This window comes from Hyla sarda, chromosome 3 (assembly GCF_029499605.1).
Source record: "Hyla sarda isolate aHylSar1 chromosome 3, aHylSar1.hap1, whole genome shotgun sequence".
NCBI lineage: Eukaryota > Metazoa > Chordata > Amphibia > Anura > Hylidae > Hyla > Hyla sarda.
In genome coordinates this window covers 336,411,189-336,426,253 of record NC_079191.1, presented here as the reverse complement: position 1 = coordinate 336,426,253, position 15,065 = coordinate 336,411,189, and the positions used below count along the sequence as shown (strand labels likewise).

The 15,065-nt window shown below is 45.1% G+C and overlaps 1 protein-coding gene across 12 annotated transcripts in view; it reads right to left on the bottom strand.

The window, feature by feature from the left end:
- The window catches only part of UTRN (utrophin), a 702,825-nt gene that overhangs the window by 239,069 nt on the left and 448,691 nt on the right, over positions 1-15,065 (bottom strand). For all 12 annotated transcript variants that reach the window (XM_056567370.1, XM_056567374.1, XM_056567371.1 and 9 more), the window contains one exon: positions 12,950-13,106. In XM_056567370.1, coding sequence (XP_056423345.1) covers positions 12,950-13,106 — 157 coding nt within the window. The remainder of the gene's footprint in view (positions 1-12,949; positions 13,107-15,065) is intronic.

Here is a 15,065-nt window from a genome sequence, read left to right as displayed (position 1 = left end):
TATTTGAAGAGAGGAGGGAGATGAGGAAGAAGCACTAGAGTAAGAGATATATAGAAAATATGTTTCTATCTCCCCAATGTTCTTGATTTATTGTCTATGTGTGTGCAGTGTAGACATCACATCAGCTAGTCTCCACCAAATATCTCAGGGTCATCTAAAAATTAGAGATGGAACCTTGATATGGAAAACCTTGTGAAAATGCCATATACAAAATATATAATCACAGTCTTAGAGAAAGAGCAGTTGGCACTTCCACTACACACTACTCCCATTAACTTTTGCTGACACAATGAAGTTGTGTTTGTTAGTCTGGCATCATGCACTTGTATGTATTTTCTACAGCTCTATGAATAAAGAAGCAAAACCTTTTCTACAGAACAATGTACTGAGAGTGAGTGCTCACTAACTATATACAGTGATCCCTCAACTTACAATGGCCTCAACATACAATATTTCAACATACAATAGTCTTTTCTGGACCATTGTAACTTGAAACAAGCCTCAACATACAATACGGACAGTCCAGATCTGCAAAGCGTGTCGATAGCTGGAAGAACCAGCCAATCAGAATGGGCATTTTACTGGTAAAACCCCTGTATTCCTGCAGTGTATTCCTGCAGACTGGTGTCTGGTAGCACCCCCTACAGTACAAGGGGGTACTACATGTTATGTACTACTCTTTACCTGTGCCAGGGATAGCTGCTTCAGGTGGGGGTGGCTCCATTTTACTTTTTTTTGGGACACTGTGTATACTGTTCAGGACCCTGAAGAAGCTCCTGTCCTCTACACAGAGTGATTTACAGCTCCCAGCAGCTCCTTCTTACTTTTATATGTAATGACTTGCTTTATTTGTATGTTATCTACTTATTTTTCTTTAATCCTCACTTTTTCCTATTTTTGGATAATGTTTTTGGGGCTTCAGAACCAATTACCAGATTGCCATTGAGTTATGGTCTCAACATACAATGGTCACCCTGGAACCGATTAATATTGTAACCTGAGGGACCTCGGTAACGGGCAGAGATAGTGCTACTCATGTACTCAGAAATAAAAGCTTATCCTGAAAAGCTTGTGGTAAAGTGAGTTACCAAGTCTTGTCTACCTGATTTTACTTATAATTTTACTTAATAACACACAGATGTAAAGATGGAAAAATAGTTAATTATGGGATGCTCAAGAATGCTCAGGTTCATTGACCCACCACTCTCTTTAATCATGTTCACTGTCACGATGCCGGCTGGCAGGTAGTGGACCCTCTGTGCCAGAGAGGGATTGGCGTGGACCGTGCTAGTGGACCGGTTCTAAGCCACTACTGGTTTTCACCAGAGCCCGCCGCAAAGCGGGATGGTCTTGCTGCGGCGGTAGTGACCAGGTCGTATCCACTAGCAACGGCTCACCTCTCAGGCTGCTGAAGATAGGCGCGGTACAAGGGAGTAGGCAGAAGCAAGGTCGGACGTAGCAGAAGGTCGGGGCAGGCAGCAAGGATCGTAGTCAGGGGCAACGGCAGAAGGTCTGGAAACACAGGCAAGGAACACACAAGGAACGCTTTCACTGGCACTAAGGCAACAAGATCCGGCAAGGGAGTGCAAGGGAAGTGAGGTAATATAGGGAAGTGCACAGGTGAAAACCCTAATTGGAACCACTGCGCCAATCAGCGGCGCAGTGGCCCTTTAAATCGCAGAGACCCGGCGCGCGCGCGCCCTAGGGAGCGGGGCCGCGCGCGCCGGGACAGAACAGACGGGGAGCGAGTCAGGTAGGGGAGCCGGGGTGCGCATCGCGAGCGGGCGCTACCCGCATCGCGAATCGCATCCCGGCTGGCAGCAGGATCGCAGCGCCCCGGGTCAGAGGACGTGACCGGAGCGCTGCAGCGGAGGGAGTGAAGCGAGCGCTCCGGGGAGGAGCGGGGACCCGGAGCGCTCGGCGTAACAGTACCCCCCCCCTTGGGTCTCCCCCTCTTCTTGGAGCCTGAGAACCTGAGGAGCAGACTTTTGTCAAGGATGTTGTCCTCAGGTTCCCAGGATCTCTCTTCAGGACCACAACCCTCCCAGTCTACTAAAAAAAAATTTTTCCCTCTGACCTTTTTGGCAGCCAAAATTTCCTTGACCGAGAAGACGTCCGAGGAGCCGGAAACAGGAGTGGGAGGAACAGATTTGGGAGAAAAACGGTTGAGGATGAGTGGTTTGAGAAGAGAGACGTGAAAGGCATTAGGGATACGAAGAGAAGGAGGAAGAAGAAGTTTATAAGAGACAGGATTAATTTGACACAAAATTTTGAAAGGACCAAGATAGCGTGGTCCCAACTTGTAGCTAGGGACACGGAAGCGGACATATTTAGCGGAGAGCCATACCTTGTCTCCAGGGGAAAAAACGGGGGGAGCTCTTCTTTTCTTATCCGCGAACCTCTTCATGCGTGAAGAAGCCTGTAAGAGAGAATTTTGGGTCTCTCTCCATATAATGGAAAGGTCACGAGAAATTTCATCCACAGCGGGCAGACCAGAGGGCAAGGGGGTAGGGAGGGGGGGAAGAGGGTGACGGCCGTACACCACGAAAAATGGGGATTTGGAGGAAGATTCAGAGACCCTGAAGTTATACGAAAATTCGGCCCATGGAAGGAGATCTGCCCAGTCATCCTGGCGGGAGGAAACAAAATGTCGCAAATAATCACCCAGGATCTGGTTAATTCTTTCTACTTGTCCATTGGACTGGGGATGATATGCAGAGGAAAAATTTAATTTAATCTTGAGTTGTTTACAGAGAGCCCTCCAGAATTTAGACACGAATTGGACCCCTCTATCCGAGACAATCTGCGTAGGCAACCCGTGAAGACGAAAAATGTGTACAAAAAATTGTTTAGCCAACTGAGGCGCAGAAGGAAGACCAGGAAGAGGGATGAAATGTGCCATTTTGGAGAATCGATCAACGACCACCCAAATAACGGTGTTGCCACGGGAAGGGGGTAAATCAGTAATAAAATCCATACCAATCAGAGACCAAGGCTGTTCGGGGACAGGCAGAGGATGAAGAAAACCAGCGGGCTTCTGGCGAGGAGTCTTATCCCGGGCACAGATAGTGCAGGCTCGCACAAAGTCCCCAACATCCGTCTCCAGAGTCGGCCACCAATAGAAGCGGGAGATGAGTTGCACAGATTTCTTGATGCCCGCATGACCTGCGAGATGGGAGGAGTGACCCCATTTGAGGATTCCGAGGCGTTGGCGTGGAGAAACAAAGGTCTTTCCTGGAGGAGTCTGCCTGATGGAGGCAGGAGAAGTGGAGATCAGGCAGTCAGGTGGAATGATGTGTTGCGGAGGGAGATCAACTTCTGAGGCATCCGAGGAACGAGAGAGAGCATCGGCCCTAATGTTCTTATCGGCAGGACGAAAGTGAATCTCAAAATTAAATCGGGCAAAGAACAGAGACCACCGGGCCTGGCGAGGATTCAGCCGTTGGGCCGACTGGAGGTAGGAGAGGTTCTTGTGGTCGGTGTAGATAATAACAGGAAATCTTGATCCCTCCAGCAGATGCCTCCATTCCTCAAGTGCTAATTTAATGGCTAGAAGCTCTCGATCCCCGATGGAGTAGTTCCTCTCCGCTGGAGAGAAGGTCCTAGAGAAAAAACCACAAGTGACAGCATGCCCGGAAGGATTTTTTTGTAGAAGAACAGCTTGTTTTTTGCAGAAAACATCCGCGAAGTCCATATAGGCCTTAGGGAGACCGGTTACTGGAGGAACCACAGAGTTACGGCAAGGGTTACTGGGAACCGGTTTTAGACAGTTCTTGGAACAAGAGGACCCCCAACTCTTGATCTCCCCAGTGGACCAATCCAGGGTTGGGGAATGAAGTTGAAGCCAGGGAAGTCCAAGGAGAATCTCCGAGGTGCAATTGGGGAGGACCAAAAGTTCAATCCTCTCATGATGAGATCCGATGCTCATAAGAAGGGGCTCCGTGCGGAAACGTATGGTACAGTCCAATCTTTCATTATTTACACAATTGATGTAGAGGGGTCTGGCGAGACTGGTCACTGGGATGTTGAACCTGTTGACGAGAGAGGCCAAAATAAAATTTCCTGCAGATCCAGAGTCCAAGAAGGCCACTGCAGAGAAGGAGAAGGCAGAGGCAGACATCCGCACAGGCACAGTAAGACGTGGAGAAGCAGAGTAGACATCAAGGACTGTCTCACCTTTGTGCGGAGTCAGCGTACGTCTTTCCAGGCGGGGAGGACGGATAGGACAATCCCTCAGGAAGTGTTCGGTACTAGCACAGTACAGGCAGAGGTTCTCCATACGGCGTCGTGTCCTCTCTTGAGGTGTCAGGCGAGACCGGTCGACCTGCATAGCCTCCACGGCGGGAGGCACAGGAACAGATTGCAGGGGACCAGAGGAGAGAGGAGCCGAGGAGACGAAACGCCTCGTGCGAACAGAGTCCATATCTTGGCGGAGTTCCTGACGCCTTTCAGAAAAACGCATGTCAATGCGAGTGGCTAGGTGAATAAGTTCATGTAGATTAGCAGGAATTTCTCGTGCGGCCAGAACATCTTTAATGTTGCTGGATAGGCCTTTTTTGAAGGTCGCGCAGAGGGCCTCATTATTCCAGGACAATTCTGAAGCAAGTGTACGGAATTGTACGGCATACTCGCCAACGGAAGAATTACCCTGGACCAGGTTCAACAGGGCAGTCTCAGCAGAAGAGGCTCGGGCAGGTTCCTCAAAGACACTTCGGATTTCCGAGAAGAAGGAGTGTACAGAGGCAGTGACGGGGTCATTGCGGTCCCAGAGCGGTGTGGCCCATGACAGGGCTTTTCCGGACAGAAGACTGACTACGAAAGCCACCTTAGACCTTTCAGTGGGAAACAGGTCCGACATCATCTCCAGATGCAGGGAACATTGGGAAAGAAAGCCACGGCAAAACTTAGAGTCCCCATCAAATTTATCCGGCAAGGATAAGCGTATCCCAGGAGCGGCCACTCGCTGCGGAGGAGGTGCAGGAGCTGGCGGAGGAGATGACTGCTGAAGCTGTGGTAGCAACTGTTGTAGCATAACGGTCAGTTGAGACAGCTGTTGGCCTTGTTGCGCTATCTGTTGTGACTGCTGGGCGACCACCGTGGTGAGGTCAGCGACAACTGGCAGAGGAACTTCAGCGGGATCCATGGCCGGATCTACTGTCACGATGCCGGCTGGCAGGTAGTGGACCCTCTGTGCCAGAGAGGGATTGGCGTGGACCGTGCTAGTGGACCGGTTCTAAGCCACTACTGGTTTTCACCAGAGCCCGCCGCAAAGCGGGATGGTCTTGCTGCGGCGGTAGTGACCAGGTCGTATCCACTAGCAACGGCTCACCTCTCAGGCTGCTGAAGATAGGCGCGGTACAAGGGAGTAGGCAGAAGCAAGGTCGGACGTAGCAGAAGGTCGGGGCAGGCAGCAAGGATCGTAGTCAGGGGCAACGGCAGAAGGTCTGGAAACACAGGCAAGGAACACACAAGGAACGCTTTCACTGGCACTAAGGCAACAAGATCCGGCAAGGGAGTGCAAGGGAAGTGAGGTAATATAGGGAAGTGCACAGGTGAAAACCCTAATTGGAACCACTGCGCCAATCAGCGGCGCAGTGGCCCTTTAAATCGCAGAGACCCGGCGCGCGCGCGCCCTAGGGAGCGGGGCCGCGCGCGCCGGGACAGAACAGACGGGGAGCGAGTCAGGTAGGGGAGCCGGGGTGCGCATCGCGAGCGGGCGCTACCCGCATCGCGAATCGCATCCCGGCTGGCAGCAGGATCGCAGCGCCCCGGGTCAGAGGACGTGACCGGAGCGCTGCAGCGGAGGGAGTGAAGCGAGCGCTCCGGGGAGGAGCGGGGACCCGGAGCGCTCGGCGTAACATTCACTGAGCTGGAAAAAAAAGTAATGACAAAGAACATATCTACTATATTGATTTTACTATGCTGTATTTTTCCATGTGAATTACACATTGACATCTTTTGTTATTTTTGTGCCTGAGCAGTCCATAACATATAGTGTTCAAGCCTGAAGTGCATTCTTCAATTGAATTGCGGACATTTAATCGGACACCTATGTTTACTTCTATGCCGGGAATCACAGATTGCATAACATAGGGAGTGCTGAAACCTTCTTTATCAGGAACCTCTAATTAAAAAAAATAAACTTAACGTACTTAAGATATCACATTAAAAAAATAATGCTTATCTATGTTTCTCACTAGGTCATGCAGATTCTTTACATGTATTTTTATGTATAAAGCTTCTGTATTTGGCTCAAAAATCTCTCTGTTCTGTTGCTCACTCATTTTGACATCCACTGCTCAGGAAGTGGTGTGTCTGAGACAAGCACTGAGCCTGCCCTCACTCACCATGCATTCATTTCCTCCCTGAGCCTGTTGTGCTGTGCTGGGTCGCTACATGCAATCACTGCAGGCTGCTATGTAACTACCTCTTCATTGTTTTCAGACAGGAGAAAGGACAAAAGTGAGCACAGAGGAGTGCAAGTCCCACCTTCACTTACTGGACCTTGTCCCAGCCTGTGCTTTAAATGGAACAGTGCCTGGAACTACATGGTCCAACAATAACATGACTGGCATGTCCCAACATTTTAGGGGTATAACAGTTTTAGCACTTAAAGGGGTTCTCCGGTGATTAAACATCTTATCCCCTATCCAAGGGATAGGGGATAAGATGCCTGATCGCGGGAGTCCCGCCGCTGGGGACCCCCGGGATCCTGAACGTGGCACCCCGTTTGTAATCAGTCCCCGGAGCTTGTTCGCTTCAGGACTGATTACCGGGCGGGCGACTACAGGGCCCCGCAATGCAAGATAAGATGTCTAAGCACCGGAGTACCCCTTTAATGGTTATACTGGGGCATGATTGATTTTAGTTACAGTGCAGTCATAAGAACTGTGTCTTGTTACAGAGCCTATGTGATCACACGATCAGGAGAGGTTTTCTTCCTCTGGAAGTAAATAGAGATGAGCGAACTTACAGTAAATTCGATGCATCACGAACTTCTCGGCTCGGCAGTTGATGACTTTTCCTGCGTAAATTAGTTCAGCCTTCAGGTGCTCCGATGGGCTGGAAAAGGTGGCTAAATTCCTAGGAAAGAGTCTCCTAGGACTGTATCCACCTTTTCCAGCCCACCGGAGCACCGGAAAGCTGAACTAACTTATGCAGGAAAAGGCATCAACTGCCGAGCCGAGAAGTTTGTGACGAATCAAATTTACTGTTAGTTCGCTCATCTCTAGAAGTAAATAATGATATTTCCTATAACATAACTGCAAGCAGATATTAGAGAGGATTTGTTTCAAAATTGTAAATACATCGAAAAAAGTTGGATTGGAAAAAAGTGGGACAAACTCTTGGTTACATTGTGACCTAAAATTGTAAATTTCTGTGCATTTAATCTACAGAATAAAAAGGTTAACTGGTTCTTACACTTCACTTCATTATCATAAGAGTGATCCTGACAGCTGAAGATTAAGAAATGTTTACAGCAATTTGTAAATAAAATGTTTAAGTAACATGAATATTAAAGATTGCCCCTTGAATTGGGTCATGGAAAGCATGATCGCTTCTGAAATATCTTACTGGTCAAGCTGTAGCCATATAGTAATAAAAAAGAAAATAAGAAGAGAAAAAGCCTTTGTTCTTGCATCTATGACCACACAGAATCCTTAACCTCGGACAAATCATAACTTTATTTTCTGCAGCTGTCAACGTCTCCTTCAGTTTGATCATTTGTTGAATTTTTTTCCATGAATTGATAATAAAAGCTGCACATTATGAACTCCATTACATGTTCCTAATATTTACTATATAAGGCTTATTTCTTTATGATAGTTTATGGTTTTATTTATATTCGCCAAGCCAGAAGGTGTCACCCATCTGTTCTCTTAAATGGGCACTCTCATTAAAACTAATTTTTGCTATTGCACTCCTTATGGTAAATAAAAAAGATTTCTAATATACTTTGTTTAAAAAAAGGAAGTTTTCTATGTTTTATTTGTGCTCAAAAAAGCTCAAGATCACATTTTCCCCCATCTCATACACAGACTTTGGACCAAAGCCCAAACACAGGAAGTGCAGCCTGGAGTGCTGAGGGGGGTGTGTCCAACTAACAGCATATGGCAGTTAAGTGTGAGAGGAGCTATGATTGGATGAGGCAGGACATCTTCTTAAACCCCCCTGATGATAAGCTGGTATTGCAGGAGAAATAAACATCTGCCACATCTGCAGCAGCTACTGCTTACATACATGTATTCTATTTGCCTAGCGCAAAAACTGACACAGGAGCAGTGAAAGATTTTGATTGCAATAGCATATGATGTATGTGTTGACTTGTCGTAACAATGTCTATGATAATGTATATCAGATCACATAATAACTCAAATGTACTTATTTAAACTGCTCAGTATGGCAAACTTAAAGGGGTTCTCTGCCCCTGGACATCTTATCTCCTATTCAAAGTATAGGGTATAAGATGTCTGATCGCGGGGTTCCCCAGCAGCCGGATCTCGGCTGTGGCACCCCAAACATTCGGTGCACGAAGCGAACTTCGCTCCGTGACGGATGACTGGCGATGCTGGGCAGAGGCTCGTGACGTCATGGTCACGCCCCGCTCATGACGTCACGGCCATGCCCCCTCAATGCAAGTCTATGGGAGGGGGCGAGATGGCCATCACGGCCCCTCACATAGACTTGCATTGAGGGGGCGTGGCCATGACGTCACGAGTGGGTCACGGCCATGACGTCATGAGACTCCATCGCTGAACCCGATGTTCTAAACGAACGCTGGATGCAGCACGGAGATTGCGGGGATGCCCGGCGCCGGAACCCCCACGATCAGACATCTTATCCCAAGGGCCAGTTGAAGCGCTGTGCAGAGCGCGAAACGGTCACCGCCGCCCAGCAAAGCAACACTTCTGTTGCCTTTTGTCCTGTTCAAGCACTGATGTATGTGATATTTATTGTTGAATAAAGATCTAAAGAAGACCTGATGTGGGTGAGTGGCCTAATTTTTCTACCTTATTTTAAATATTGGACAGTGCAACTATTGTATAGTCAGTGAGCACCACTTATCAGTCTGCCACCTGAAGGGAGTGTGGATATACATCCATTAGAATGTACACTTTAGTATACACAGGAGAGGCGAGTATACTCTTTTGTTGGAATATTTAATGAAATCTCACTATCCTTTTTCAAATTGATGCTGTTTTCTGCTGTGATGCCTATAATTCTGCAAACATAAGACCTAGAAGTATCAAAAATGTTTGCCAGAAAATCAATATTACAGCAGCGGTATACTCAATGTTTAGAGAGTAAACTAAATTAGAGCAGGTACGGCCTTTACTAAAGATCTACAGCTCAGATTAACTGTGAGGAATGACTAAAATGAACTGCAGAAACTAAATAAAAAGCTAAATTGAACATATTATAGAACTAGATTCAGTTCTATCTACTTCCTATGGCATTTAAACAAGGGCCTAGGTACCTTAATCTGGAGGTTGGAAAACAAGTCTCTCACTATGCCACATGCCGCCATGTGGAATATAACAACAAATACCCGCATACTTACCTTATCCACTCCCCCTGCTGCAGCTGTCATATCTTCTGTGCTGTTCTTTTTACTTCTGGTGATGTCCTGCTCCTCTGCTTTGCTTTGTGATTGGCTAAGTGGGAAGCAGGACATTACAACAAATACCAGCACAAGACCGTGGATTGCATATGACAGCTACAGCGCCGGGGGAGCAGGTGAGGTAAGTATGCAGGTATTTTTTATTCCATGGGAAAGCATTCCAGGAAAACCTCTTTAAGTGCTCCAACCAGCCAAGACTATGCTAAACTGAAATATTATGTACTGAAAGATTTTGTAAACACTTTGGTAGATATTTATTAAAGACTAGTATTTTACATGCCGTTACTAAGGGATTATACGCTAAAGCAATATTTCCTGGCTTCTTCATAAATTGAGTAAATCAGTGACTGCCTGTGCCCCAAATATTAAAATATAAGCTCCATAAACAGCTATAATTGATGTCAACTTCTAATGTAATGCATGGTCAATGTGAGGGCACCAAGGGGCCATGCTCTATGCCCACTAAGCACGGCTCACTTTTTTTTTTAAGTGACAGGTGGGGCGTACAGCTATTGAAAAAGGAGCTTTGTACAAAAAACTAGAATTTTTGCACCCCAGACACCTGTCATACAAAGCATAATACATTCCTTAGTCTCTAGATGCACTGCTCTACTTTGTAAGCTATAAGAGGCGAGCATGAGACTGGCTTATAAAATATTCCTGTACTACATAGTTCACATCCAGCAAGTCTCTGTGTATATATATATATATATATATATATATATATATATATTCAGATACGAAAAGTGAATGTTGTAGGTTGTTTGATCGATGAGTTAAATGGACAAGCCATTCATTTTATTCAGCACTGTGTGTAAGGGTTATCCCAAGATTTAACATTATTACACCTAAGGGCCCTGGTAATAGGGCAGAGATAAGATGATAAATAAGCAAAGGCTCATTTGTCAGCTGATCGTGTCATTTAAACCTGCAAACTAAATGTTGCTTATCAGCAGAGCAACTCTCCACGTGCGGCCGACAAATGACAAAAGCATAGTGGCGCTTGAACAGTCCAGCGATTGTTCTACCAGGCCCCCCATATGATGGGCGAGCATGGTAATAGGCACTTTAAACGAGCACCAATCTACAAGACTGGCACCTGTTTAAACCAAGTGTCAGCCAATGTTATAGGGAGGAACGGTGATAACTATCCAACCACAGGGACTCCCAGCAATCACAAGAATTAAAGATGCTTGTCCCCTCAGTAAATCAAGCTACAGAATGCATGCTTAGCCTCTGCTCTATTTATTGTCTCATGGACTTCCAAGCATAGCCAAGTACAGTGGAGGGAGTGCCTCTTCTTGTGAATGGTAGGGGTTCCCTACCTATCATATGGGATTACCCCTGTAATTCAAGATAAGAAAACATGGCATGCATTCTTATAGAAAAAGCACAGCACTTGTCCAAAGGTTTTACCTGGTATTGCAAATGAGCTCCACTGCAGTGAATAGCTGCAATACCCCACATAACCTGCAGACAAGTGTGGTGGTGTTAACAGAAGAAAGAAGCCATGTTTTTGTAATCCATGACAATCCCCTAAAGGGGTCCCCTATCTACAGGATAGGGGATAAGTGTCTGATCACGGGGGTATTTTTGGCTCTCCCATAGAGATGCATGGAGGGGGCAACCCCTGCCCCGTTCGCGTGGTGAACCGGGGAGCAATGCAGGAGATCACAAAGGGTCGCAGCGGTCAGATGCCCCTTGATCAGACACTTATACCCTATCCTGTGGATAGAGGATACGTTTTTCAAAACTGGAGTACCCCTTTAAAAGCAATATTCTATATTACAAAACAAAGCTTTTTAGTACTATCTAATTTCTTTAATAAGAAGTTTCAGAGACTATAGCAGTGTAGTATTGCAATACCAATTGTACCACAGACAATATTTGTGGGACATAACAAATAAAACATCTCTAAACCACAGATCAACAACACAATAAGCAGTTATCTACATTTCTGACTGTGAGCCATCATGTGAGAGCCCACCAGAGAATGTATGGGATTGAAGCAGAAAACGGTCATAAACAGACTAATAACAGTTGTGTGTAAATGGATACAGAATGTTAAGGTTGGAGGATTTGCTACAAATAAAGTTATTTTTATTATTCTTAGGAGAAATTAGGTTTCATCCACATGTTTCTCATCAGAAATAATGTAGTAGACAAAATTCATCAGAAACTAGAATCTGTTTATTTATCAATATTGTCTAACATAAAAAGCCGCCTTACTGCTCACAGGCTTAGTATATAAGTTGGTTGGCACTTCTGTTGGAGGTGGTGCATGTGGTGGATCAGGTCCAGAAACAGTTTAAAAAAAGCTCCAGCACTCACCAACAATATTCAGGAATAAGGAGCTTTATTGCATATCCTTCAAATCAAACAGGATGCGTCCCAGCACTCACCAAGTATATTCAGGAATAAGGAGCTTTATTGCATATCCTTTAAATCAAACCGGATGTGTTTCGGCTAGGGCCGAAACGCATCCTGTTTGATTTGAAGGATATGCTAAAAAGATCCTTATTCCTATACAGTGATTTCCCGACCTACGATGGCCCCAACATACGATAATTTCAACATACGATGGCCTCTCAGAGCCCATCACATGTTGAAGCCAGCATAAACATACAATGCTTTTGTATGTCGGGGCCATCGCATAAACCGCTATCCGGCAGTGCAGACTGCTTCAGCTGCTGCCGGATAGCTGTTTAATGTGCCCTGTGTGGTCCGGTGAGTGTCACTCACCTGTCCCGACGTTCCAGACCATCCTCTTTGGGCTCCACTGCATGGCTGCCGCTCTCCTTCGTCGTCATCACGTCGCCGCACACGCCGTCCCGTCATCCAATAGGAGCGGCGTGCGTAGCGACGGGATGACGGCAATGGAGAGTGACTATCCAGGGCAGCGGTGACGGTCTGGAGCGGCGGGGACACCCCGGGGACGTGATGGCGGCGATGGAGAGTGATTATCCAGGGCAGGGGCGACGGTCCGGACCAGTCCGGACAAGTGAGTATAACTTTCTATATTGTTATTGCACGGATCCCTCAACATACGATGGATTCAAGTAACAATGGTTCATTGGGAATGAATTACCATCGTATGTTGAGGGATCACTGTATATATATATTTTATTTACTGCTCATATGCTGCTATAATTTGCTTTAATTTCCTAAACTGCACTACAAAGAGTAAAGATGAACTGTGACTGGTGGGTTTGGATATAAGAGGGGGAGGCATGGGTAAATGTAATCTTTCCAAGCATGACAGAGTGGACGTATTGATTTGCAATATAATGAGATGTCGCAACACTACAGAAATGTTCATTCACTTACCTTGCAAAAATCATACTGCTGCTGGACTGTGGGAACATCTCCTCCCACAGGCATTTGTTTCTTCAGCTCCTCATCTCTGACATCTAACCAAAAGATGAGTTCTTCCAGGGATTTCAGCAAACGATTCCATTTATCGGCACTTGCTTCCAAGTGTGTTCTGCAATAGAGAAAATCAAAAAGGTCAAAAAACAATACAGTTCCTTACAGTGTAACAAACACTTACTAGTCAAGGCTACTAGTCTGCTGGAGATCACTGATCTAGGCGGTTAGAGTAGAGAAACTGACAGCCTCTTTTTCTATGAAAAGGGCCTATATTGCAATTGCATACTTATATTAGTTTCCTGCACCTAATTAAAGGGTAGAGGATATGAGTCTGATTGCTGCGGTCCAACCGCTAGGGCCCCCCTAAAATCTCTGGAACGGAGCCCCGCTACTCACTCATCCTCAGAGCAGAGCAACAACCCACTCAGACTATCACCAGCTAAGCTCTTTTAATTTTATGGCTGTAAAAACTGAGTTAAAACTTTTGGACAATATTTTCATTTGCAATTTATGGGTCAAGAAATGGACCAGAATACTGAGTGGGAATATGGCCTCAAAGGGAATTTTTCATTGGCTTTATGTTACCAGAGCAGTATAAAACTGGCACGGGCTTGCTCATTAACAATGGTTACAACTTGGAAATACTGTGGGGTTTTAGAGAAATTATAGTTTAAAGGTAGGCACGGAATGGGGTAAAAAAAAAAAATCAAAGAGACCAGCTACTACTAACTACACTGGACTTGATTGACAGGTCTCTCCCTATATGTGTAAATCATAGCTGGTTATGGAACCTTTGTCTGAGCCAGATCTTGACAGCTCATAGGCAGTTGTGCTGCTGGATGTGCTATAGTGGGGATAATCTTCAAGGGAAAAATGTAACCACATTGATTGTAATACATGTTATTATATATATATATATATATATATATATATATATATATATAGTTTAATTTGTGCACAATCCATAAAAAAAATCAATTTGAGGTAGAGAAGAGGCCCCATGCTGCTTTATAGGTGTCCAGTAGGGTGTCGTAGTACATCCAGCCATGTGTGTAAGGTCTAAGCCTTACTAGAAGAATCACTTACTTTAGGTACTGAATGGTTTATAATGTGTAAAATGATACATTTTATATTCTTCCCAAGTCTCTCAGATTACCTCCCCTTCACAATGTACTACTTCCCTCCATTGTTAGATGATATGGATTTTATAGTATAACAAAATAAAGCTCTCAAGAGTTATCCTCGTAGGATAAGTATCATTACGAAACTTTATATATATATATATATATATATATATATATATATATATATATATATAATGTGTTTTCATACTATTTTAAATTCTATAGAATCTAAATGGAGATAATAGGGAACAACACTATCTTTTCCAGCAATACTGCTGAAATCTAGGTTCTTAACTTAAAGTTGTAAAGTTAGTGTAATTCATAATATAGTGTCTGTACCTGTGTGTGACGGTTTTCTCACAATTCTTATGTGATTTTCACTCCAATATTTATTTTTAACAGCATACAAAATGACTGTTATCTCAGATTTTTCCCAGGTTGCAATGCAGCCGAGACCTGACTCACTAGTCAGCTGATGACAAGGAGCCTGTCTGCTTCAATGGGTGGAGGGATCGCTTGGTGGGAGATAGATCAATCTGCAACTAATGCAACAGCTGTAGGAACCCTGATTGAAAACCACAGGTCTTTTGAATGGATGCAGCTCATTTATGTTTGTATGGGTGGGGTGGCTGATGTGTGGGAGGAAGGAACATGGAATTATGGGATTTGTAGTAAAAAAAAAAAAAAAACTCAAGCAGGAAATACCAGTTCACAAAAAGCTAGCCACAGTGTTATGGTAATCTCGCAACATAGCCATTTAGCCCCAAGACAAGCGCAGATCCTTCCTAAGCATGTCCATTACTGTCTGCCAGATACATACTAAAATCACATTATGGTGGATAAGCCCTTTAACATTTCTCACACATATGAAGCTGTTCCTTTCAGATTAAAGGATGCCAAGATAGCCATTAATCGTGAGGACTAGGATGTTTTTAAAGCCTTTAATTTGA